Below are 27,702 nucleotides of genomic sequence, written 5' to 3'. Positions count from 1 at the left end.
CCCTCAGCCTCCAATGTTCCAGGGGGAAAAGTCCCAACCTATTTAGCCTCTCCCTATAGCTGAAATCCTCCAATGCCAGCAGCATTCTTGTGTTTTCTGCACCCTGTTAATAACATCCTTCCTATTAGCAGGGTGACCAGAATACACAGTATTCTAAAAAATGACTTTACCAATAGCCTGTACAACTTCAACATGTCCCAACTTCCATACTCACTGTGGAAAAGACAAATTGCAGGAGGGCACAAGCTAACAGTGCAAAGAGCTGTTACCCAGTTGAGAGGTGGTAGCAAGCTAGCAGATGAACATAATGCAGTGAAGTGATAAGTTATTCACTTCAGTTGTGAAAATAGAAAATGAAATTTTTTAATAAGTGAAACTTAAAGTCTGTTCAAAGTGAGGAGTGTGCTTGTACAGGAACCCCAAATTAGCATGCAGGTACAGTTGCTCGAAAAGCTCAGCAAGTCTGGCAACATCTATGAAGAAAAATTAAAGTTCACATTTCTGGTCTGGTGATCCTTCCTCAGAACTTCCTCCAGTTCTTGAGGAAGAATGGTTATCTCGTAGTAATTTGAAATACTTCAAAAGAAATTTGGTGTCTTTGCAACATTTCTATTCCAACATCTTTGCTGTTGTGCCTCTGAACCAATGTTATCTTGAGCTATTAGATTTAACATTTATTTGGATGGGAAAGGGCAATCATGTAGGTAGAATTAAAAAGGTCCTTTAAAGAGCTGGCACAGACGCAATGGATTGATAGACTGCCTCCTAGTTACTCCCTGTAGGCAGTCATGTATAAAAATAGTTTGTAACTAATGCTTAAGTATCAATTAGTAATTATGATAATAAGGCAAAGGATTGTAATTTTTTCTGGAATCCCCACCTGAAGCATTATTAGTAGAAGCTCGTGTAATTAAACTGCTGACTTCAGTGCTTCTCAAAAATTAGAATTTGCTGCTGTTTTTAAAAAGAAAATCTAAAGTTATGCAACTTGCAGCCAAATCCAGAAAATAAAATGGGCATCAAAGTTCACACTTAATCAAATGGAATGATTTTCTCACCATCAGGTGACAACAAATCTATAGACCATGTATTTCATTAATCACACAACCTGATAGAATTAACTTTATCTTCCCAATTAACGTCTGTCCAGTTGAGTTGCTCAAAACTTCAAAAACTTAGCTACTTAAAGCAGGTGTATCTGTTAACTTTGTGTTTGGCCTCAAACCTGGATAAATACATAACTTTGGCTGTCTCTACTGCAACTTTCTTGATGATCTTGATGTTTGGCATGCTTGCCTTCATTGGTCAGAACATTGAGTAAAGGAGTTGGGAGTCATGTGACAGCTGTATAAGACATTGGTGAAGCTTCTTTTGGAGTACTGTACACAATGCTGGATATCCTGCTATAGGAAGGATGTTGTTAAACTGGAAAGGCCGCAGAAAACATGTATAAGGATGTAACCAGATCTGCTGGATTTGAGTTTAGTGATTGGAACGAGCTCAGAGTAGATCTTATTGACTGAGATCCTTGATTGGGATTGTTAATCTGGCCAATTAGGAAGCCCTGGCAGACAGATATAAACAAGAGATTTAGAAGGTCTCCTCAGTCTCGAGACTGGCTCTGAGCTGGCTGGTCAGAGTCCGTATATTCTGTACATATAAATAAAGGTTGACTTGGTGATGTGATACAGGCCTCTGTGCAGTTATTTCAAGTTAGAAGAAGAGGCTGGATATGCTGGGATTTTTTTCCATGGAATGTAGGAGGCTGAAGGGCGGCCTTACAGATCTTTATAAAATGAAGGAGGACATGGATAAGGTGAATAGCAAAGGTCTTTTCCCTCGGGTGCGGGAGTTCAAAACTAGTTGGAGTGCTTTTAAGGTGAGAGGAGAAAGACTTAAAAAGGACAAGAAGGGCAACTTTTTTTTTACACAGTTTATCATATGTGGAATGAACTGTCAGAGGAAGTGGTGGATAAACATTTCAAAGACATTTGCATAAATACATGAATAGCAAAGGTTTGGAGGGATATAGGCCAGACGCAGGCATGTGGGACTAGTTTAATTTGGGAATACGGTCGTATGATCTAGTGGATCGAAGGCTGTATTTCTATGCTGAATGACCCTATGGCTCTATGACTGTATCCTTGTCTTCTCTTTCAGTACAACTTATGTGTTTGCAATGGGTGGCTTCATGGAGATTGAGACTCTGGGCTCTCCTGATCTGCCATTTTGAAACTTTTTTGTTTTGAAGCCAGAATTGAACTAATTCATTTGATGTGCTTGTTCTGCCTGTTGCAAATTTGGCAGTATACAGTTCATCCTTTATCAATGCAAGGTTTCTTCCAGGCATTCATCTCCATTTGCATACTTGCTTGGAACTGATGTATTTCAATTCGTGTGCAAATTGACCTTACTGGACTTTTCAAAACAAATCTCCAAACTAACCATGTCCATCTGCCCTATTTTTAAATCCATAATAAATATGCAGTATTGTGCAGTGACAGGGTGAGACTGAATGTTGCCCCCATAAGTGTGAGAGATGATGCTACCTCACCTTGAGGAGCACAAGAGATCATGAATTTGTTTGTTACACTGCTTGCTATAATCAGTTACTAGGCTGGATGGTCAGATGACATGGTCTCCTGACACTATTCTGCTGGAACCGGATAGACTGAGTCTGCAAGGCAGCGTTTGTGATCCTGGAAGCTAGCTTCAGCTTGGCAGGTATTTCTGGGCTTCTGGTAGCAGCCACCATATGGTCCTGTGAGGGTTCTCCCTTGCAACAAAGTTGTGTCTCGCTGGTGTTTAAATATGGTGCCAGAACTTTCAACCTTGGAAGGTCTTAACAGTGGGAAGAACTTACAACTTGCTCGCCACATGTGATTTGCTGACTAATGAGTTCAACGTTTTTGCTTGCAGAGGTAATGAGTTGAGAAGCATGGGATAGCATGAGATATCTCATCTCTGACATGGACAAACATTATGCCATCTAAGATGCTCATGCCAGAGTTCAACTTCAGAATTGACAATCTCAGCCATCAAATCTGTTTGTTTGTGAGCTGATAAAACACTGGTTGCTTTAAGTACAAGACCTTGATGTCTTGGCAAGAATATTAAAAGATGTCCTTTCGTGTTTAAAACAAAGGATCGCATGAATTGATTTATTGTTTCTTTGCACAGGGCCTCCAAAAGGTTTGTTCTGTTTAACAAAGGCAAAAATTCAAGGCAGTCCAAAAATAGATTATGTTTTGTAAAGGTCCTGGTATTTTATATCACTTCTAACCATATTGTAACAATAAATTGAATTAGTCAGAGGAAAGCGTGAAGCTATACACAGGAAAACAGGGAAAGAAGCCTTAAACCGAAGATTAGAGCTCGAATTTGTAAAACTTTAATAAAGTAATGAAGTTATTGCCTGATTGGGTTTTGTACTTTCGAACCTGTTGATGCAATAGGGAGGGAACATTGCAAATTTATTCAAATGATGCATGTATAAGGAAATAAAATTGCAAGTGCGGATTTGGAAAATTTGTTCTGCCTGCTGTGTTAGTGCTTATCTTTTGAAAGGATTGTCAACAGTAATAAAAATAGACTCTTCCCAGTATTTGAAAGCTCATAGTTGCAGTATTAAATGCAAGACATTTAGAGCAAGGTTTTGAGAAATCTATTTCTATCCACCATTATTTACAGACCTTATCTCCATCATATGATGTTTGATGGTGCAGAGTTCTCTGTACCAGTCAGACTCATCAGGTACTGAAGCAATTCATGTTCTTGTGCATCAAGGCCTAGACCACTCAAGTCTGACAGTTTGCAAGTAATGCTTGCACTGTGCAAGTGGCAAGCAATGACCATCTCAAACAAGCGAGATTTTATCCATTCCTCTGCAAACAACGCTTTTCTGTTGCTGAATCTTCCACTATTAAAATCCTTGAGATGTACAATGCATCTGAAACTGAACTAAGCCAATCATTTAGATACTGTGGCTGCATGAGTAGGTCAGATACTAGGAATCTTGCAACAAGTAATTTATCACCTCACTTCCCCAAGACCTGTACACTATCTTCAAGGCACATGTCAAGAGGGTGATGTGAGTACTGTCCAATTCCTGGATGAGGACAGCATCCAGGGCAATGTAATCCATACAGCAGCTTAAACATTTTCTCCCTCTAGCATTGGTATATTGTGGCAGCAATATGTACAAAGACCACGGGAGGAACTTGTCACACCTCCTCTGACGGTACTCTTAAAACCCAGAAAACCCTCTGCTTGAAGTCCAGAAGCCCTGACTACAATTTCTCTCCAGTGTATTCTTCATGCTGATTTGAATTATATTGCTGTTCTCTGATCAAAATTCTGGAATTTCCAGACAGCACTGAGTGCACGTAATAACAGATGGGCTGCAGCAGTTTAAGGAGTTGATTGACTACTATTCTAAGGCAATAAGGTATGGCCAAAAAGTGCTGGTGTTATCAGAACGCTTACATCCCCATGAAATAAAAAAGGAAGCTAGATTGGAAGTCGCAACTAAATTAGATAAGTGGATGAAACAATGTGGAAACTTTATGAATTCTAAATTCATCCCACTAGATAGTTCAGAATATTCATTTGAATTTTAATTGTGATGCAAGTAAAAGTAAAAATGCATCGTAAATCTTTCAATTCATTTTATTTTCATTTTATGACAAGGTTGCATTGTGTCAGATTAGACCAATTAGACTTATGTTTTTGGTGTTGGTAAATAGATTTTCATTCTGAAGTCCATAGTGTTTGAGCATCTTGGAAACAAGAACCTTCATTCAGCTGCTTTGTCCATATTTCATTGAAAATATTGTTCAGCTTAGAAGGTTGACTTTGTGTGTCTTAGTCTGAGACTGAAATAGCCCACTCATTTGTAGGAAGGACAGCAACCTTGTCAAGTTCCCTCTGAGCTTTGTAGGTGCAAGACTGTGCAGTGGTATCTAGACTGTGCAAGGGACAAATGGAACATGCATAAAAGGTGATTTAATGTAGAATTTGAATGAATTTGGACTCTAGGCTAAAATTTAGAATAAGATTTTCTTTTCTCCAGGAATAACTACATTGGTGGAATAAAAGATCAGTCAGTTATTTATAATAAAAACAATAAAAATTAATACTTAATGCAAGTTTAAAATATATTGGTCTGCCTTTTGCTGGATCCTGAGACTTCTGGGTCACCTCTTCCTCGTTTTGAACCTTGTGGTTGATCTCATGATGCCCTTCAAGGTTTTAGATTAACCAATTTAATTGGAATACAAATTGTTTTTTGCTTTAAGAATTCAGCTCTAGCAGATCCTTTTCAAACCCACAACTTCAAACCCACAACTTTACCTGCTGAAACTAATGTGGTTGACTCTCAACTACCCTTGAAATGCCTTAGCAAGTCACTTGGTTCCAGGACAATTGAGAATGGGCAAAAAATGCAGGCTTTGCCAGCAGTACCATATCCTATCAAAAATATAAAAGCTGCATGCGATGCACTGCTTACCCAGTGTTGCCTCTTTCACTTATTTGATTCTTATGGCAGTTGTCAGCCCTGGAACAGTTACTTTAAATAAGCCTTGTACATATGGCAATCCCCTCAAATTGTAACAAATCTATATCAAAGCTTTAATTTCCAATACTACTCTCCTGACAAGTACCTCTAGCAGGTTTCATGTGAAAAATGCAAACCTTTGGAAATTGCCAAAACTTCAGTGATGCTGCCCATTTTACACACCATTTTGTGAATAGCTTTGCAGCATTTAACTGAAATGCGTACACCTGGGTCAATACAAGAAAGTCCATTTCAATACTTCAAAGTTTTGACCAATGGAATAGTGCTCATAGCTTCCCATAATAGTGCAATCTCAATTTGTATTTCTAATTGGATTCCTTGAACATTATTGTCCTTAGACTATTCTTCTCACCTATTACTATTGTGCTTTTACTTCTGCTTTCTGGTAAGCTGGAGTTACTGGATCCAAAATGTGGCTAAGTTATAACTTCAGGTCACTCCAGATGTTCTTCCTCGAAGTTGTATCACAGTATTTAGCACTTAACGAAATCTTGAAGTTAGCATCTCTTTAACAGCCAACCCAAAATTCTCACTCCTCCCAATGATGCATACAAGTTTGTACTTTTAACCACTAAACTTCTGTCCATTATAATTTGATAACTTACGCTGCATTATTCATGCTAATGCCAAGGAGGTGAGATCTCACAATATGCATGTGTGTGGCTGTAACTCAGTCTTATATACCATATGGTATAACAAGAGTTTTGTACAGCCAAAGGAAATTTAGAAGGAACATTGGAGCCTGCTACTATTGGCACCGTTTTGTTAACAAATGTTTATGCATTTGTTTGGTATTCCTTTCTCTGCTGTTAGTGGATGTGGCAACCCATTTAAAATAATTAATTTACTGCTTATGATCCTGTAAACCTGTCATGAACTTTGTGGTTGTTGGTTAATATTATAAGAGCAGCTCACATTTATGATGTGCTTTTAATAAACAGGAACCATCCTAACAGTGGGTTTATCTTGCTCTCCCTTTGTGTGTTTGTATATCTGGCAGGAAGCCAGAAGATATACTTGCCTTTCAGATTCTGCAAGTGAATCTATGCTAGTTTTCTTTTAAGCTTATATTCTCTCGTGAATGGGATGGGGTTTTCTGTAAAATGTCAGTAAACATGTTCCCATCTTGCACATGGGTGGCCATGGAATATCGGAGTAGGCCATTCAGCCCCGAGATTCAGCTTCATGTTTTGCAAGATATTAGGCAAGGGTGATCAGTCCTGTCTGCCCTGCCCATCAGTAAGTCCAGACTATCTAAAAGGCTGTCTAACCCAGCCTCCAATATCTTCTGGAGAAGGGAATTACACACACCAACAACATTATTGAGGAAAAGAGAATCACTCCATCTGTCTTAAAACATGAATCTTGTGTACTTAAATCTATAACCCCTAGCTTTAGGCTCTCATAAAAGGTATCATCCTACTATCCATCCTATTTTGTCCATTTGTGGACTCAGTTCCACTTACCCACCTGCTCACCATATCCCTTATTTTGACGCTATATCCCTCGTTCTAGTTCCATTGGAAACAACTTCCCTGCTTCTATCTTATGCTCATGATTTGAAGATGACGATGTTGGACTGGGGTGTACAAAGTTTAAAAATCTCACAACACCAGGTTATCGTCCAACAGGTTTAATTAGAAGCACTAGCTTTTGGAGCACTGCTCCTTCAGGACAATCTCCACAACCGCCTGATGAAGGAGCAGCACTCTGAAAGCTAGTGCTTCTAATTAAACCTGTTGGACTATAACCTGGTATTGTGATTTTTAACTCTAACTTTTCTATTCTCTTTATTTTACATATTTCTGTAAGATCCCCTCCCCTTATTCATCTAAATTCCAATGAGTATGATCTGGGTCTACTCTATCTCTCCTCAAAGCCAACCCTTTCAACTCTGGAATCAACTTAGTGAACCTCCTCTGCCTTTCACTCTGCCTATAATATTCATTTTCTTTAGTGCCAAGAAGTTACTGCTTTTGAGGTTCTATACTTATATTTAGCTCTGGCCGCTCATACTACTTGAGCAGAATCCTGGAATCCCAGAATTTACAACCATTGGATTCTCCCATTGGAAGTCCCTCTCTAGCCCAGAGCTGATTCCCAAGTATTGACCATGCACCGTAGTCAACGGGACAGCGCTCTTGGCTGCAGAGAATGATATCCACCATTCTATACTGTCTCCTACTGCCACTTATTCTTATTAACTAACCCCGGTCAAATGCTTTCCTATGCCACCGTGTCATGGTCAGTTTATCCAATCACCCAACAACTATTGCTTTCATCCATTCAGACTGCAAGATCCTCAACTGTTGGGCAATTGCAAAAGCTGAGGCTCCTCAAGATTCTGGGACCCCATAACCAACCCCAGTTTCAGGCTACAATCCCTAACTATTGATCAAATCAAAAGACTCATCCCAAGGGGAATAAAATGTCCGGGTAACTTTACCCTCTCCCTTATGCAGTGCCAGGTCTGTAACAGCCTCCAGCTCAAAACTCATAAATTTAAGCACTTTAGGTCTCCTACTCTGACTGCAGGCTTGTAGCTCTTGATCATACTGGCATACAGAAGCTCTTGCATCCTGCAATTCCAGTGCATCATGTGTCCTGCCTTCTTTATTGTATTTTTAATAAGCTCTGCTACTCTCAGTAAGGTTTATAGTTACTGACGAACTGAAATACTAATTCAAATTTATAATTGTTAATGAAATTCCTAGGCTTTAAAACATAAGTTTGAAACACTGAGTTCAAGTATCTCTCTATATTATAGTGTGTTGAGGACAAATTAACAAACAGTGAAATTCACATCTGACCTTGGAGGAACCTTTGTGGGAGAGCTCACAGCACAGGAACAGAAGTGCATAGTTTTTGTGTAACAATAGTGAATAGAGTGTGTTCTTTCTTGATTATGCTTTTTTGAGATCTGTCTCTTGATTACATTTAAAAATATAAGCCATAAGTACTAAGTTAGCCTGGAGCAGTGTTTTGTTTTAGAACATAAGATGGTGCTGTTTTCTGCATCTGTAGATTGTGAAGGAGCAAAGATGGCCTTTAGTAGAGTGATGTGCTGTTCCAGTCAAATGTGGGAGTTTGGGGAGAGTTTCCTATTTATCTTGATTATTTATGTCTGGAGGAAAAGTCTTAGGTTACGAATCTAATCATATCGCATGGATCGGTTGGAGTGGTAGTTAGAGGCAATAAGGAATTTACAGGAGCTAGAAGGTGTAATGGATGGCAGTTGTAGGAAGGGAGAAAAGCCTCCGATACAGTCAAGCAGATGGCATAACTCCAGGAAAGGTCGGAGAGGTAAGCAGGTCGTGAAGGAGCTTCCTGTGACTATCCTCAACTCAAATAATTATGCTGTTTTGGGAAATGTGGGGAGGTGGGGATGATGGACTCTCAGGAGAATGTAGCATTAACAGCCAAGTTTCTGGTACTGAGAATGGTTCCAATATAACAAGGGGTATGTCCAGTTCCAAGCAATCGATTGTGATCCAAGACTCTAGTCAGAGGCAGACAGACGTTTCTGCGGCCGACAGCGGAAAATCACAATGGTGTGTTGCCTCCCTTAATGCCAGGATCAAGGATATCTCCGAGGCTGCAGAATGCCCTCAAGGGGGAGAGGGAACAGCAGGAGGTTGTTGTACATATTGGAACTAACAACATAGGAAGGGAAAAAGATAAGATTCTGAAGGGGAAATATAGGAAATTAGGCAGGAATGTAAAAAGGAGGTCCTCCAAGGTGGTAATATCTGGATTACTCCCGGTGCTACAAGTTAGTGAGGATAAGAATAGGAGGGTAGAGCAGATGAATGCATGGCTGAGGAGTTGGTGTATGGGAGAAGGATTCACATTTTTGGATCATTGGATTCTCTTCTGGGGCAGAATTGACTTGTGCAAGAACATTAGATTGCACCTGAATTGGAAGGGGACTAATGTACTGGTAGGGAGATTGTCTAGAGCTGCGCAGGTGAATTTAAACTAGTAAGGTGGGGGTGGAACCCAGGGAAATAGTGAAGAAAGAGATCTGTCTGAGACTGGTACATTGGGGAAAAGCAGTGAGTCAAACAGTCAGGGCAGGCAGGAACAAAGCAGAGAACAAGATAGGATTGATAAATTAAACTGCATTTATTTCAATGCAAGAGGCCTACAGGGAAGGCAGATGAACTCCGGGCATTGCTAGGAACATGGGACTGTGATATCATAGCAATTACAGAAACTTGCCTCAGGGATGGACAGAGCTGAAAATGTGTTGCTGGAAAAGCGCAGCAGGTCAGGCAGCATCCAGGGAACAGGAGAATCGACGTTTCGGGCATAAGCCCTTTTTCAGGTGAAGAAGGGCTTATGCCTTGAAGAAGGGCTTATGCCCGAAACATCGATTCTCCTGTTCCCTGGATGCTGCCTGACCTGCTGCGCTTTTCCAGCAACACATTTTCAGCTCTGATCTCCAGCATCTGCAGTCCTCACTTTCTCCTCAGGGATGGACAGGACTCATAGCTTAATGTTCCAGGATACAAATGCTACAGGAAGGATAGAAAGGGGGTCAAGAGGGGGGGGGGGGGAGTGGATGCTGTAGCATTTTTGATAAGGGATAGCATAATGGCTGTGCTTGGGGTGGACATATCTGGGAATGTATCTAGGAAAGTTATTTGGGCAGAATTGAGAAGTAAGAAAGGAATGATCACCTTATTGGCATTATTAAAGGCACCCCAATAGTCAGCAGGAAATTAAAAAAACAAATTTGTAAGGAGATCTATTATCTGTAAGAATAATAGTGGTTATGGTCGGAGAATTTAACTTTCCAGACATAGACTGGGACTGCTGAAGTGTTAAGGATTTAGCTGAAGAGGAATTGAAGTGTGTGCAGGAAAATTTTCTGATTCAGTATGTGGATGTAGCTACTGGAGAAGATGCAAAACCTGATCTACTCTTGGGAAATAAGGCAGGGTAGGTGACTGAGGTGTCAGTGGGGAGCACTTTGGGGCCAGTGACCATAATTCTACTAGATTTCAAATAGTGTTGGAAAAGGATAGATCAGAACCAAAAGTTCAAAATTGGAGGAAGGCCAATTTTTACGGTATTAGGCAAGATCTTTCAAAAGAATATTGGGGGCAGATGTTTGCAGGTAAAGGGACAGCTGGAAAGTGGGAAACCTTCAGAAATGAGATAATGCACATTCAGTATCTTCCTGTTGGGGTGCAAGGCAAATCTGTTGGTTGTAGGGAATGCTGGATAACTGGAGCAATTGGCACTTTCGTCAAGAAAAAGAAGGAAGCATATATCAGGTATAGTAAGCAGAAATAGAGTGAATGCTTAGAGTATAAAGGCAGTAGGAGTATACGTAAGAGGGAAATCAGGAGGGCAAAAATGGGACATGAGATCGCTTTGGCAAATTGGGTTAGGGGAAATCCGAAGGGATTTTCTAAATATATTAAGGACAAAAGGATAACTTGGGAGAGAAGAGGGCCTCTCAAAGATTAGCGAGGCAGCCGATGTGTGGAGTCACAGGAGATGGGGGAGATACTAAGCAAGTATTTTGCATCAGTGTTTACTGTGGAGAGGGACATGGAAGATATAGAATGTGGTGAAATATATAGTGACATCTTGAAAAATGTCCATGTTACAGTGGAGGACATACTGGATATTTTGAAATGCAGAAAAGTGGCTAAATCCCCACCTGATCAGGTGTACCCTAAACTCTGGGAAGCTAGGGAAGTGTTTGTTCGACCCCTTGCTGAGATATTTGTATCATCAATAGTCACAGGTGAGGTGCTGGAAAATTGGGGGTTGGTTAACGTGGTGTGACTAAGAAAGTTGATGAGGACAAGCCAGGGAACTATAGACTGGTGAGCCTGACATTGGTGAGCAAGTTGTTGGAGGGAATCCTGAGAGACAGGATTTACATGCATTTGGAAAGGCAAGGAATGATTAGGGATACAGTAGTCAGCATGGCTTTGTGTGTGGGAAATCATGTCTGACTAACTTGATTGAGTTTTTTTTTGAAGAAGTAACAAAGAGGATTAATGGGGACAGAGTGGTGGGCATGATATATGTGGACTTCAGTAAATCGTTCAACAAAGTTCCCTATGGGAGACTGGTTAGCAAGGTTAGATTAGAGTAGATTACTTAGTGTGGAAACAGGCCTGGAATACAGGGGGAACTTGCCATTTCGATACAGAATTGACTTGGTGGTACAAGACAGAAGGTGGTGGTGGAGGGTAGTTTTTCAGACTGTAGGCCTGTGACCAGTGGTGTGCCACAAGGATCGGTGCTGAGTCCACTGCTTTTTGTCCTTTGTATAAATGATTTGGGAGTGACCATAGGGGTATAGTTAGTAAGTTTGCAGATGACAGCAAAATTGGAGGTGTTTAGGACAGCGAAGAAGGTTGCCTCACAGTACAATGGGATCTTGATCAGATGGGCCAGTGGACTGAGAATAGGCAGATAGAGTTTAATTTAGCTAAATGTGAGGTACTGTAGTTTGGAAAAGCAAATCAGGGCAATACTCATGCACTTTCTGGTAAGGTCCTGGGGAGTGTTGCTGAACAGAGACCTTGGAGTTCAGGTTCATAGCTCCTTGAAAGTAGAGTCACAGGTAGATAAGCTAGTGAAGAAGGTGTTTGGTATGCTTTCCTTTATTGAACAGAGCGTTTGAATACAGGAGTTGGGAGGTCATGTTGCGGCTGTACAGGACATTGGTTAGGCCACTTTGGAATATTGTGTGCAGTTCTGGTCTCCTTCCTATCGAAAGGATGTTGTGAAACTTTAATGAGTTCAAAAGATTTACAAGGATGTTGCCAGGGTTGGCGGAGTTGAGCTACAAGGAGAAGCTGAATAGGCTGGGGCTGTTTTCCCTGGATCGTCAGAGGCTGAGAAGTGACCTTCTAGATATTTATAAAATCATGAGGGTCATGGATAGGATAAATGGACAAGGTCTTTCCCTGGGTTGGGGGAGTCCAGAACTAGAGGGCAAGGGTTTAGGGTAAGAGGAGAAGGATTTAATGGGACCTAAGGGGCATATATGGAATGAGCTGCCAGAGGAAGTGATGGAGGTTGTTACAATTACAGCATTTAAGAAGCATCTGTATGGGTATTTGAATAGGAAGGGTTTAGAGGGATATGGCCAAGAGCTGGCAAATGAGACTGGATTAGGCTGGGATATCTGGTCAGTCTGGACGAGTTGGAGCAAAGGGCCTGTTTCTGTGATGTTCATCTCTATGACTTTATGACTCTAAGTGACCACCATACCGGGAATGAATCACTTGTTTTTCCCTGTAATGTCATTTTTTTTTCCCCCCAAATGCAGTTCTGGAATTCCAGAGTCAAGTCCTTCTCACCTTTTTGAGCCTCCTTATGCCTCTTTATACAGCTCTATAAGCTTTCTGTCACCTGGAGGATGACAAAAAAAATGTTCAAAAAAGAATGAACACCTCCTCCTCTCCTCACTGAATGTCCTTGCTTGTGTTAATTTTAACTTGATGGTTCAAACAGTGTGAAGGCTGTACTCTGCATAGCTTTGTTTTATAGAGTAAGAAATGTTGATTCTGTTGAAATCTTTGTGGAGGAAAAACTAGAAATCCTATATTTAAAGCTATTAGAAGTAATAATTTGACCATATTTGTGGGTTTGTTTTTCAAAATTCAATTGTGGGATCTGAGCAACATTAGCAAATCCTTAAGTTCATGCTCATCCCTATTTTCCCTTGCAAAGATGGTGATGAGCCTCTGCAGTACTTGAGGTCTAAGTATATCTACAGTTCTCTATGGAAAGAATGTTTCAGAATTTTCATCCAAAAGTAGTGAAGGAGCAATTATGTGTTTCAAAGCCAGGATGGTATGTGCCTTGGAGGGGAACTTGCAGGTAGTGATGTTCCTACGTATCTGCTCCCTTGCCCATCTAAATGGTTGAGATTGCAGGTTAGGAAGGTGCCAGGTTGAGTTGCAGTACGTCATGAAGATGGTGCACGCTGCTATCTTTGTTTGTCAGTGGCAAAGGAAGTGATGGTTGAAAATGGTAGATGGGTTACTACTGAAGTATGCTGAGAGGTCTCGGATGGAATCAAAATGTTTGAATGTTGTTGGAGCTGTATCCATATGGGGAAGTGGAGAGTCCTGCCTTGCACTCCAGACTTGCGTTAAGAGATTGAGAGTTGGGACCCAAGTTAATTGCCTTTGAATTCCTAGTATCTGACCCGCTCTCGTTGACGTGGTGTTTATATGGTTGGGTTAGTTCAGTATTTTGTTTTGCTCATTGGTAATCTCAGAATGTTGTTAGGGCATTCAGCAGTTATAATCGCATTGAATATCAGGGGAAGATGATGTCAGAAGTGATAATTGCCTGCTACTTGTGATGCATGAATGTTACTTGCCACGTTTAACAAACCTAGAAGTTGTCCAGATTTTGCTGCAAATAGACACTCACTGCTTCAATATCTGAGGAGTTGTGAATGGTGTTGAATATTGGGCAGTCATCAGCAACTGTCTCCACTTCTGACCTTGCAATTAAGGGAAGGTCATCGATGGCTGGGCCACCGACATTACCTTGAGAAACTCCTTCACTAATGTTCTGAAGCTGTGATGATTTATCTCCCAACAAATTTTCTTTTGTGCTGCATATGGTTTCCAACCAGTGCAGAGTTTTCCCTAGATTACCATTAACTCCAGTATTGCTCATTCTCCTTGATGCCATCTCTGTTAAATGCTGCTTGTATGTCAAGCACAGTCACTGTCACCTCATGTCTGCAATTCAGTTCTTTTCTTTTGTCCATGTTTGAATGAAGGCTGTAATGAAGTCTATCGCTGAGGGCCCTGACAAAACCCAAACTGTCAGTGAGCAGATTATTGCTGAACAAGTGCCACTGAATAACACTGTTGACAATGTCTTGCATCAGTTTGCTGATAGAGTAGACTGATGTGGTGTCATTGGTCAGGTTGGATTTTCTACATTGTCAGGTAGATGCTGGTGTTGTAGTTGTAACAGCTGCTTGGCTAAGGGTATGGTTGGTTTTAGAATAGTTCTAATATGGAATAAATCTGTACTGTATCAAAGTAAAAGGCATTTTTGAAGGCATCATTTAAACACTTTATATGCAATATTGTTGCAATAAATATTATACTGTATTATAATTTGAGTGCAATAAGTCCTCATTGCTACTTAATTTGAAAGAACCTTTCAAAAAAACATTCAGAAGCACTGACGTATGTCATAGGAGAGAATGAACAAGCTGAATTAATGGGGAAATGGTGCTGGAATTTTTAATTGTCTACTTTGAATGATGGAGTGAATTGACTCTCTTGCATTCATAAGCAGCATGTTTTCTTTTACTAATGAGCTTCTATCTGACTTCCTGATGGAACTGTTCGGAGGAAAACCAAGCTGAGGACATGAAAATAAATGGTGTCAGTTTGGCTGCTTGCATTGATTCTGGTGATTAGTTTGAGGACTGCTGCCGATTAAGGTTTGTTCGGGAAAGATTTTAAAAACACAGAATTAAGATGTAGGCTCTATAACAGCCTTTTGTGTTTGCCAGGGTATACCAAGACTGTAAGGACTGAGGCCTCCATTGCTTGTTTCAGTTGAAGGAATGCAGATATTCGTCTGTCACTGGAATGGTCTGGCATGCTAGTGACACATTAATGGAAAGATTTTAACATTCCATTTCAGTATTATATAAGAGGTGTTTTCTTGACGCTGGAAGTTGATTTAGTGCGATAAGAATATTGATGCTGATATGAAACAGTTCGTAGTCAATAGCAACCATTGTTCATTAGTCTCTGGCTTTGAATAAATAGTGCTTGTAATATGTTTCGAACTTTTGATTTGTCCTTCAACTGAGCATTTGTGGTTTGCATTCTTGTCTGAAACAGTTCGTTCTTAATTTTGATGTTAGTAACCCTTTGAAAACTTTGATTGTAGTATAGAAAAGAGCAAAACTCACCACAAATTAAATATTGACGTGTAAAAATCCCATGTTCTGAACGTTGAACACAGAGCTCCAAATGTTTGCAGTTTTATATCGAGCTGAGTGATACTACTTTTTCCAAAACCAAACATAACAGAACACTTGAATGTTACTTACACAACACTAGCTTGCATGTTTTGTGAGGGTATCTACAAATGGAGGGAAAGACATATGGTAAGATAGAGCAAGTATTCTAGAGGGATGAGACATATAGAAAGATGATTACCAAATATGCTGGAAGCCAAGAATAGGAAAATAAAAATGTATGGCATCAAAGCTACTGTTACAATACAAACAAGTGGGCATGTGATAGGGATGGTGCAATTCTGGAAACTAGTTACAGTTAAGCAAGAAAGCTGCTATTGTTCATAAAATTTATTTTGGATTTGCAAGTATGAGAAAAGGAATTAAGTAGTGAAAGTATGAAAATGTCAAATGGTCAAAATAACTTTAATTGTCCTTGCATAATGTTTCCTCTTTTTAAATGCCTTCATCTCTCCTCTTACCCCCACCCCCGCATTTAAACTATGACCACTATTTCTACATAAGGATGGGTTACCTGGATAAGGAAATTTTGTACAAATTGAACAAGTTAATAGAGCTCAAAGTGGGCAAGGTACTGACTCATGATTCAATTTGCATATTCTCCATGTGTCCATGTGGGTTTCTTCCAGGTGATCTGGTTAGCTGGATTGGCCATGCTAAATTGCCCCTAGTCTCTCGGGATATGCTGGCTAGGTGGATTAGCCATGGGGAATGCAGGTTTACAGGGAAACGGTAGAAGGATGGGTTTGTGTGGGATGCTGTTTGGAAGGACAGTATGGGCTGCTTCCAAAATGTAGGGATTCTATGATGGCATGTACCAGATAATGCGGAGGGAATTGGCAGAGTCTGCCTAACGTAATTATCACTGCATTTAGAAATGATGTCAGAAGGTCTGGAAGTTGTCGTGGGTAATCTTCATTCAAGAAGAGCCAAAGGAATATACCAGATAATTAGATATTTCACCTTGATTTTCTGTACATCATAATAAGATGTTCCTCAAAACTTCATTTATTTAAGGATAGTCCGTGGATATTTATAAAAAGCAACACATATCTGTCATTTAATGGATTTTTTCAAGAAACACAGATTAGACTTATGAAAGGATATATAGTAGATAATGTCCATGATGTAAATTATTTTGAGAAGGTACTTGACAGGTACCTTGCTGATATCATTTACATGGATCAACAAGCAGTTTATCAGTACAAATATGAAGGTCATATTTGACCTTTTTGACCGTTTCTTACACTTCTGAAATGGAAACAATGCTGACTCCTATAGGTCAGTTTTAGAAATGTTGCTTTTAGAAAATATTGAAAAGATGTATAAAACATTCTGCAGTTCCATGAAGTGAATAATTTTGGGAAGGTTGGTGCAGTGACATTGCATTAATTTGATCCCAGTCTTCCCTGAGATGGGCTTTATAGTAGTTCCATTGGTAAGAATCATGGCTTGTATGTCATCATATAAGAGGAGGAAAATGGTTACAAGTTGTCTGAAGTTAGACAGATTTGAGGATGATACTCCACAAGCATTCTGGGTTGACAGAGGATAACTTTCATGAGTTGTCAATGGCTACAGCCATTGATGTTGTTCCTTACACTTCTTTTGAGTATGCCATACAGTCAAGATTCTGTGTAATACATCTTGAAGGTGAAAACCAAGTAAGATTTGGGCAAAGAATATCCTTGTAATGCTCTTCCCTATGGCAGACAGCAGAATATCTGGTTACAGCAATCAAAGAATCATCTAGTACAGCAAGGTCCTTCAGTCCATTGAGTCTGTACTGTCAACAATACACTAAACCTACAATGATTCTCGTCTCTCTTCAGTAACACTGCTCCTGTGACACTGCTTTTAGGAGCCACCTTAAATTATGTATTCAAGTACGACAGTTAGTTTGAACCCTACACTGTTGTGTTAGCAGAATATTTCGCAAATGTAACCTATTTTAACTGATGTAGTCAGGTATGAAGTAATTTTCATGAGTTCTGCTATGTATCTCTTTAGAGACCATAAGACATAGGAGCAGCAATTAGGCCACTCAGTCCATTGAGTCTGCTCCACCATTCAGTCGTGGCTGATAAGTTTCTCAACCACATTCTCCCACTTTTTCCCCATAAGCCTTGATCCCCTTGGTAATCAAAAACCTATCTATCTCCTCCTCAAATATACTCAATGGCTTGGCCTCCACAGCCGTCAGTGGCAATGAATTTCATAGATTCACCACTCTCTGGCTGAAGAAGTTTCTTTTTATCTCTGTTCTAAAACATCTTCCATTTACTCACAGGCTGTTCCCTCTGGTCTTAGTCTCTCCTACTAATGGAAACATCTTCATAACATCCACTGTATCCAGGCCATTCAGTATTCTGCAAGTTTCAATTAGATTCTCCCTTGTCCTTTTGTACTCCATTGAGTATAGACCCAGAGACCTCAAACATTCCTCATATGTTAAGCTTTTCACTCCTGGGGCCATTCTCATGAACCGCCTCTGAACTGACTCCAGGACTAGAACACCCTTCTTGAGATATGTGGCCCAAAACTCTGCACAATACTCCAAATGTGTTCTGATCAGAGTCTTCTAGAGCCTCAGAAATACACCCCTGCTTTTATATTCAGGTCCTCTCAAAAACAATGCCATAAATCCCTATGCCTTCCTAACTACTGACTCATCCTGCAAGTTTGAGTGAATCCTGGACTAGGACTCCCAAGTCTTTTTGTATTTCAAACTTCTGAATTTTCTCCCCATTTAGAAAATAGTCCATGCCTCTGTTCTTCCGACCAAGGTGCATGACCTCACACTTTCCCACATTGTATTCCATCTGCCACTTGTTTGCCCACTCTCCTAACCTGTGCAGATCTTTCTCCTCCCTCACTCCTCAATGCTACCTTACCCTCTATCTATTTGTATATCATCTGCAAACTTAGCCAGAGTGCCCCCAGTTCCTTCATCTAGATCCTTAATGTATAAAGTGAAAAGCTGTGGTCCCAACACTCAACGCCATTATCACCAACTGTGACCCTGAAAAGGACCCTTTTATGCCCATTCTCTGCTTTCTGCCAGGCTTCTATCCATGCCTCTAATACCATGAGCCCTTACTCAGTAGCCTCCTGTGTGGCACTTTGTCAAAGGGCTTCTTGAAGTCCAGATGGATAACATGTGTTGGCTCTCCTTGACTTAACCAGCTCATTACTTCCTTAAAGAATTCTCAGATTTGTCTGGCATGACTTCCCTTTGATGAAACAATGTTGTCTTTGCCTTATTTTACTGTACACTACCATTTATTCAGAAATCTCATCCTTCACAATGGATTCCAACAGCTTACCCGTGTCCAAGGTTAGACTAATTGGTCTGTAATTTTTACATCTTTTGCCTTATTCTTTTTAAACGGGGTGTCACGTTAGCAATTTACCAGTCCTCTGGGACCCTCCCTAATTCTAGCAATTCCTGAAAGATTGCCTCCACTATCTCTTCAGCTATCTTCCTTCGAACTCTGGGGTGCAGGAGAAAGTGAGGTCTGCAGATGCTGGAGATCAAAGTCGAAAATTGTGACATTGGAAAAGCACAGCAGGTCAGGCAGCATCTGAGGAGCTGAAGAATCAACATTTCGGGCATAAGTCCTTCATCAGGAATTCCTGAATATTCCAATGAATGGCTTCTGCCTGAAATGTCGATTCTGCTGTTCCTTTCTTGCTAGCTGACCAGCTGTGCTTTTCCAGCACCACACTTGACTCTGGTGTATAGTCCATCTGGTCCAGGTTATTTATCCACCTTCAGGCCATTCAGCTTTTCTAGCACCTTCTCCTTGGTGGTGGCCATCATACTCAGCTCTGCCCCCTCACTCTCTCAAAGTTTTGGGATATTATCCATGTCTTCCACTGTGAAGATTGACGCGAAATAATTATTCAGTTCCTCAGCCATTTCGTTGTTTCCCACTATTATCTCTCCAGCATCATTTTCCAGTAGCCCATGCCCTCTTTTGTCCTTTATATATCTAAAGAAACTCTTGCAGTCTTCCTTTATATTACTGACTAGCTTACCCTTGTATTTAATCTTCTCCCTCCTTATTTCTTTTTTTTTGTTGCCCTCTGTTGGTCTTTGTGAGCTCCTCAATCTTCTGGTTTCCCACTGCCGTTCGCCACATTATATGCTTTCTCTTTTGCTTTGATGCTATCCTAGTCAGCCATGATTGCCTCCTCTTCCCTATACCATGTTTATTTTTCCTCGGGATGAATCTCTGCTGTGTCTCCTGAATTACTCCCAGAAACTCTTGCCATTGGCGTTCTGCTGTCTTTCCTACTAGGCTCCTCTCCCAATCAATTCTGCTCAGTTCCTTTCTCATGCCTCTGTGTAGTTGCCTTTGTCAGCTGTAATACAGTAACCTCTGATTCTATCTTTTGCCACTCGAATTGTAGAGTAAATTCAAACATATTATGATCACTGCCTCCGAAGGGTTGTTTCACCTTAAGCTCCCTTATCAAGTCAGCCTCATTGTACAACATAAATCCAGTATTGCCTGTTCCCGTGTGGGCTTCGCCACAAGCTGCTCCAAGAAGTCATCTTGTAGACATTCCACAAATTCCTGTCCTTGCAATCCACAACCAACCTGATTTTCCCAGTCCTCCTGTATATTGAAATCCCCCGTGACCACTTTTCGCTTCGGCGGGTCGGTGTGGACTTGTTGGGCTGAAGGGCCTGTTTCCACACTGTAATCTAATCTAATCACAACCAACCTGATTTTCCCAGTCCTCCTGTATATTGAAATCCCCCGTGACCACTTTAGGTTTGCTTTTCCTACACATCTTTTCTAACTCCTGCTGTATCTTGCCCTTGCACCCCAGCTCCTTACTACAGTTTGGAGGCCTGTACATAACTCCAACCTTTTTTTTTACCTTTTGTGGTTCCTCAATTCAACCCACATAGATTCTATCCCATCTGACCCTACTTCAATTCTTACTATTGATTTAATTTCATTCCTTACTAATAAGGCAACTCTACCCCCTCTGCCCACCTGCCTATCTTTTTGATAGGATGTATATTCATGAATATTCAGTTCCAAATTTTGATCCCTTTGCAGCCACATCTCCAGATACCCACCATATCATATCTGCCAACTTTAATCTGCGTCACAGTTCATTTACCTTATTCCTTATACATCGTGTATTCAGATTATAACACCTTCAGTCCTGCATAAATCATCCATCTTCTCATTGTCATTCTTTTGTCCAGTGTACCTTAAGATTTATTGCTAACTCTTTCCAAGCACGCTGTTCGATGTGGCTGTGCTGGAGATTTTAATAACCTCTCCTGAGTTGTGCACTCTTACTGTCTCCTTTAATTTGGGTTTTCTAATTTCCTCTATAACTGGAATTCCCCACCATTTAGTTTAAAGCCCTGTCGACAGCCCTAATTATGCGATTCACTAGGATTCTGGTCCCAGAATGGCTCAAGTGAAGACCATCCCGTCGGAACAGCTTCCTTCTTCCCCGGTACTGGTGCCATTGTCCCATGAATTCACATCCATTTGTCCCACGCTAAACTTTGCGTCAGATCACTAATTAGTGATGTATTTTGAATTTAATTGTTGAAGTGATCTTGCTCATGCTAAATACTTCTGTACTTTCCTGTTTAACTGTGATTTTTCTATCCCCTTTTTCGAAATTTCCCTATGATTCATTTATTCCCTGGCAGAGAGAGCAGCCTGTGCATTGCAAAAACAATGCAAGTTAAGTTCCCTGGATACTAAATTAATATACAAAAAAATGACAAATTAACATCCATTTATAATTTGTTAGATAGATTATTCAATAACATTGAGAAAATTTCCGCATCTGCCTTTATTCCTCCACCAACTGGTGCTTTCATGTGTGAAGGCACTGAAAGAAGCATCTGCTCGTCAATTGCATTTTTATTTGTTGGAGTTAAACTGGTGCTACACTATTATTTTTCTCCCCTGTTGGTTTCTGCTGAAAAGTACAATTTGTGCCAAATTTCCAGTTGGTTCTGTGGCGTATTAACATTCATGATGATTAAGTAATTATGTTTGAATACCATCAAAGTTCTGCAGATTTCATCTTCAGTGCAGATGTGACTTGACATCCATCACAGGATCAAAACATTTGTCTACAGAACCTGTCATCTTCAGTTTGATAAGCTAAAATGCAGCGAATGTAAATTGTTTGTCAATTTTTTAATGTGAAATGAATCTCAATTGAAAAATTAACATCTGTATTCATTTTTTAAGGCCAGTTATAAAAATGCCATCATCAGTGATGCACAAAATTCACATGTAAGCAAGTTGCTCTTTTGATCAGGCAGTTTTCTCCCCCTTCTGGTGTACTTGGTGGGTGAGCCAATAGAAGATATTTTTTGTTAGTTATGTACACTAGAGGCGTTTTTCTTAATTGTGATTGTTGACTTCAACTTCTTTAATGTTCTTTTCATAATAGAAAAGGATCAGTTGTTGATGTAAACCTGAAGCGTTTCTGAACTAAAGCTTTGGGAATTTAATCCCTAGTTTTGTTTTTTGTTCCCCCCCCCCGAGAAACAGATACTTGGAACTCCTTCTTCGCATAATCAGAGTCCTACTGCTAAAGTGCTGGGAACTTCTGCCAGTTGCTTTGCAAATAATGCACACATATGGCTGATTAAGCTGCCTTCAGTTGTTCTGTATGGAAACCAGTCTCCAATTGAAGTCTTGATTTTTGAGCAAGGCTATAGATGATAGACTCAGAAATTTACAGCAAGCCATTTGGCCCATCTGGTCTGCACATGCTGTCCACTTATTGGCCTGATGAATGCACTGCAGTGTCCTCTGCTGCTGTTCAAGCTCCAGAACCTGGGGCTTAAGTTGCTGCAGTCGGAGCATGGTCGTTCAGATCTCCAGGAGTGTCTGGGATTTCCCACATAGTGCAAGATGTCTGAGTCTGAGCTCCGTAGTCATATTTTGACTAAGTATGTATGGTCCCTTGCTTTTATTTTACCCTTGCTTCTACTTCAGTATTGAATAGAAAAATCCTATTCTTGTTTATGTCAGACCAATAACCAAATCTCCTTAACTTGATCTAGCATTGAAATGCTGTTTTGAAGTTCTAAAATATTAATGGAAAGTTTTTAATTTGGACTTGGTGGTTTTTACTTACTTCACTATGTGATTGTGAGAAGAGAGAAATACCACCATTTATCTACTCTACTATTGTTCAAAATCTTGCTGGTCAGTCTGTTCTGGGACCTCTTTGCATTCACTGCTTCTTTTAACCTCACTGCTGCTGCTCCAGAATCCATCACCGGTCCACCAATGGTCTGTCAGCTTCTGGGATGTCTTGACTCTCACTGTTTTGTTTAACCTCACTACTGCTGGTCCTGCATCCTGCTCAGGCTCCATGATGTAGTAAAGCATGAGTGAAGATCCTGCTATGGTTCTAACAATATTTTGTAAATGCCAGAATGCTATTGAAAAAAAGTTCAATATATGGTATTTTCATCTTGCTTCAAACATTATTGAAAACAGTATAATTTTCTTTCCTTAAAAAGATTCCTTGGCTCTTCGTCAACTTGCTTAATCATTCTTCTGACTGGCAATTCAGGAATGGTTGTTTTCATCAATGTTGCACTGTAGCTTTTAGCAGTATTGTGGCTGCCTTACAGTTATTCCTTTAAATCCAATTGTATTTTTTCTGTCACAAAACAAAGTGTGAGAGGAAATAAGTGATGCAGGAAGGTCAAAGGACCGGGAACTTTCTAACTGGAAACATAGCAACATAAAAAATGGGAGCAGGAGTAGCCCATTTGATCCTTTGCACCTGTTCTGCCATTCATCATTACTGATCATCCAACTCTGTTGTCAGTTCTGCTTTTCTCCCCATATGCTTTAATCCTTTTAGTCCTATGTTCAACTCTTTCTTGAAATCATACAATGTTTGACCTCAACTGCTTTCTGCGGTAGTGAATGGTATATGCTCTGGGTGAAGAAATTTCTCCTCATCACTGACCTAAATAGTTTGCCCAAATTTGTAAATGAGACCCAGGACATCATTCCTGCATCTACCCTGTCTAGTCCTATTTGAAATTTATAGGCTTTTATGAGATCCTCCCATCCCTATTCTTCTGAACTTCAGCGAGTAAATCTTAAATTGATTCTAGCTCTCCATATGAGAGGCGGCCGGTGTCTCAGTAGTTAGCACTGCTGCCTCACAGCACCAGTGACCCACGTTCAATTCCATCTGCTGGCAACTGTGTGTGAAGTTTGCACATACTCTGTTTGCGTGGGTTTCCGCCAGGTGCCCCAGTTTCCTCCTCCAGACTACAGATGTGTAAGTTAGGTGGACTGGCAGTGCTAAATTGCCCCAAGTGTTGAGGACTGTGTAGGTTCAGTGTATTAGCCACAGGAAATGCATGGTTACTGGGATAATGTGTGGGAATGGGCCTGGGTTGGGATGCCATTTGGCAGGTTGGTATGGACTTGTTGGGCTGAATGGCCTGTTTCCACACTTGGGGATTCTCTGAATTCGATGTCATTCTTGCCATACCAGGGATTAGTCTTTGATTCCTTCGATAGCAAAAACTCTGATAAGGAGACCAGATATTCCCAATGTGGTCTCACTAAGGTCCTGTTTAATTTCCGCAAGGCATCCCTGCTTCTGCACTTTAATCCTGTCACTATAAAGGCCAACATACCATTTGTAGTCTTCACTGCCTACTCCATCTGCATGCTTACCTTAACTGACTGATTAGAGTATTAGGACAGCTAGGTTTTGTACTGATCCATCTCTCCTTTCAGAGCCATTCAGATAGTTATCTGCCTTCTTGTTTTTGCTACCAAATGGACCCAATGTGCATAGTGCTCTCTGCTGATTTGTTATTTGCAAAGTTTGGGGCAAGTAGGTTAGGTGAATTGGTCATGCTAAATTGCTTGTAGTGTTAGGTGAAGGGGTAAATGTAGGGTAATGGGTCTGGGTGGGTTGCTCTTCGGAGGGTCGGTGAGGACGTGTTGGGCCGAAGGGCCTGTTTCCACACTTTCAGTAATCTAATCTAATCTAAAAAAGTGTAATTCATTATATTGACACAGGTTCAATTTTGAATGATCATATTGAATGCCTTAAGTTTGAATGGTGTTTTATAATTGAACATTGTAGCAAAATGTTAGCTGATTCTTGTTACTGGAAGTGTTGAGTGTCAAGTGGAAATTCATGATCTTTTTCATCCTATTGAAACTGTTTTTGTCATGGTATCTAAACTACATTTGAGAGGATTTGTTTTCACTTCTTGATGGCGATTTTGTTCCACATGGAGGAATGAAATAGAAAGTTTAAAAAATTATATTAACTCATGACATCCCATTATAATTAACAGGAACAAATATATCAAATCCTTGATGCAATGTTCGAGAGGAAAGTTGAACCTTCAGAACATGTCATTGACCAAGATGATGATGGAGACAATTTCTATGTAATTGAACGGTAAGGAGTTTTAACTTCATAATATTACAGGGTTCCTGTTTAAACCTGATTTTTAAACAAAATTTCTTTTAAAAATTAGCCCATTTAGCGATGTTGTGTGTGGCCTTCACCATGATGTTATAACTCCAAACTGCTGTACACACTTGATAATGAAATTCTGTTGCATTTTTAAAAATAATTTGTTTTGCAGGTCAGCTCAATTTAGTTGGTGTTTATTTTTCAGGTCCAGCCATTGACCTTTTACTTTTTAATCAGTTATCATTAAACCTCTTTTATTTTGTAAAGCACCAAGCTGTTCCACGTACATCATTTCCTTTGGGTCTGAAGAATAAATATTGTACTTATCTTTGAGCACTCTGAAGTGTTAAGGAAGCATTCAATGCAAGATTAACATTGCACTGCAAAATCACAGTAACATGAGTGGATGTTTATTAAATTTTTAAAAAATTATGTACTGCTGTCTTTGATTATATGTTGCCAAGCCTAATTTCCAAACTGAGAGGATTGGCATGTGAGGACAGATTGAATGGACATGGCCTGTATTTCCTGCAATTTGGTATTAGGTGATCTAATTAAAACATACAAAATGTTTAAGAGCTGGACAGGGCAGAAAATGGGAAGATGTTTTCTCTGGCTCGGAGTCCAAAACTGGGGAATCACAGTCTGAGATAATTCAGGACAGAGAAGATGAGAATTATTTTCTCCCAGAGGTATTGTGAATCTTTAGAATTCTATATGCAGGAGAGCTCTGAGCGATCAGTTATTGTGAATATTTGGGACAAAATTTGAATGTTGAAAACAAAGGGAACTGAGGGATAGTACTGAAAGTCGAGTTGCGATATAAGATCAGACTTGATCTTCGTGAATGATGGACCAACTAGAAGGGCCAGTTGTCCTAGTTCCACTCCTGTTCCTTAAGAAATTCCAATACATTGAGCTGTGAGGTAATGTTACATGACAACCTGATCTATGTCATTGCGTATATTAAAATTAAGTAATCTGTCTTTATAATTCAGGTTAAGTGAATTGGCCATGCTAATTGCCCATAGTTCAGGGATGTGTAGGTTAGGTGCAATAGTGAGAGGAAATGACCATAGTTGGTCCCTTCACAAACTGAAAGCAAATTCTAGGTCAGTGCAAACTGCTTTTAGGTGAGATGTATTTGTTTTATCAACACTAGTGATATATCCAGGTTTCCAAATAGTCTACCATGCCCTCCCTCATTTGATGTCACTCAGTCTAATCTTGGCACAACCCTCATACCCCAAGATCCTACAAATGAGTTGATTTAGTTTTCTTGTTTTTCTTTCTTCACTTCTTCCTTCCAACCTAGTTGATGTAGTTTTACAGTTGCTCTTTCCACTGATCAAATTGGCTTTCCTTTTTGTGGGCGGCACGGTGGCACAGTGGTTAGCACTGCTGCCTCACAGCGCCAGAGACCCGGGTCCAATTCCCGCCTCAGGGGACTGACTGTGTGGAGTTTGCACGTTCTCCCCGTGTCTGCGTGGGTTTCCTCCGGGTGCTCCGGTTTCCTCCCATAGTCCAAAGATGTGCCGGTTAGGTGAATTGGCCATGCTAAATTGCCCGTAGTATTAGGTAAGGGGTAAATGTAGGGGTTATGGGTGGGTTGCGCTTCGGCGGATCGGTGTGGACTTGTTGGGCCTAAGGGCCAGTTTCCACACTGTAATGTAATCTAATCTAAACTCTATTTTGTATTTATTACCCATCTTTAATTTTGTGAAGGTTGTGCAGAGGTATTTCTTACTCTGATATTGCATTCTTGTACCCTGATATCCAGGTAATTATTCTGTCAAGCTTTCTTGACCTGAAGACAGTTTGTTGATCTGAAGGCTACGTTTGGTTGTAAAAAATATTAATTCATCTTAAGTTCACAACTCTGTTCCATGCTTTCTGTCAACCTGGATTTAAAAGACAAATTGGGAAATGTTGCATACTTTTATCAAGTCTTTGTTTTGTGATGTCACAGTGAATTACAGAGCTTGACTTCTCAATCAAGGGGTAGAGGGAGGGTGAAGGGAAAAGTGAATTGGACAGCTCTTTTAGAGCCAGGTCAGATGCAGTGGTCTGAATGGCATCCTTCTGTACAATCTTGTTCTATGATATTCTTATACGTTTAGAGGTTTTGAAGCTACCGTGAAGCTTGTATCCCTAAATTTACGAAAAGTGAAATCTCTCACAAATTTTACCTTTGGTCCTGTAGAACATGTGTCCATTGGCTTGATGTATTCTGCCACTGTCAGTGCAGATTGGGCAATATGTAATTTGAAAATAGCTTGCAAGGAGTTGGCAAGGCAAGTCTTTATCGACCTTCGTTGCAAGAGAGTTAGAGTACAGGAGCAAGGACAACTTATAGTAGCAGTACAGGGCCTTGGTGAGATCACATCAGAAGAGTATTATGTGCAGTTTTAGTCGTCTTATCTTATGAGAGCAGTGAAAGTTCTCCAGGGGTGACTCTTGGAGCGGCAGATTTATGGTATGAGAAGATTTTGGATCAATTGGGTCTTTATTCACTGGAATTTAGAATGGGAGCGGATCTCACAAAGTATGGAATTCTGACGGGGACAGACTGGATGGAGGATTGATGTTTCTGGCTGGAAGGTCGCAGTTTTAGCGTACAGGGTAGGCCATTTTGCTTGTTGCA

The 27,702-nt window shown here is 40.3% G+C and overlaps 1 protein-coding gene across 2 annotated transcripts in view; it reads left to right on the top strand.

Moving 5' to 3' along the window:
- Positions 1–27,702, top strand: part of prkar2aa (protein kinase, cAMP-dependent, regulatory, type II, alpha A) — a 319,318-nt gene that overhangs the window by 249,142 nt on the left and 42,474 nt on the right. For both annotated transcript variants that reach the window (XM_043707640.1, XM_043707638.1), the window contains one exon: positions 24,934–25,040. In XM_043707640.1, coding sequence (XP_043563575.1) covers positions 24,934–25,040 — 107 coding nt within the window. The remainder of the gene's footprint in view (positions 1–24,933; positions 25,041–27,702) is intronic.

This window comes from Chiloscyllium plagiosum, chromosome 18 (genome assembly GCF_004010195.1).
Source record: "Chiloscyllium plagiosum isolate BGI_BamShark_2017 chromosome 18, ASM401019v2, whole genome shotgun sequence".
NCBI lineage: Eukaryota > Metazoa > Chordata > Chondrichthyes > Orectolobiformes > Hemiscylliidae > Chiloscyllium > Chiloscyllium plagiosum.
Note: the sequence above shows the minus strand (reverse complement) of the source record. Positions and strands in the feature narration are given on the sequence as shown.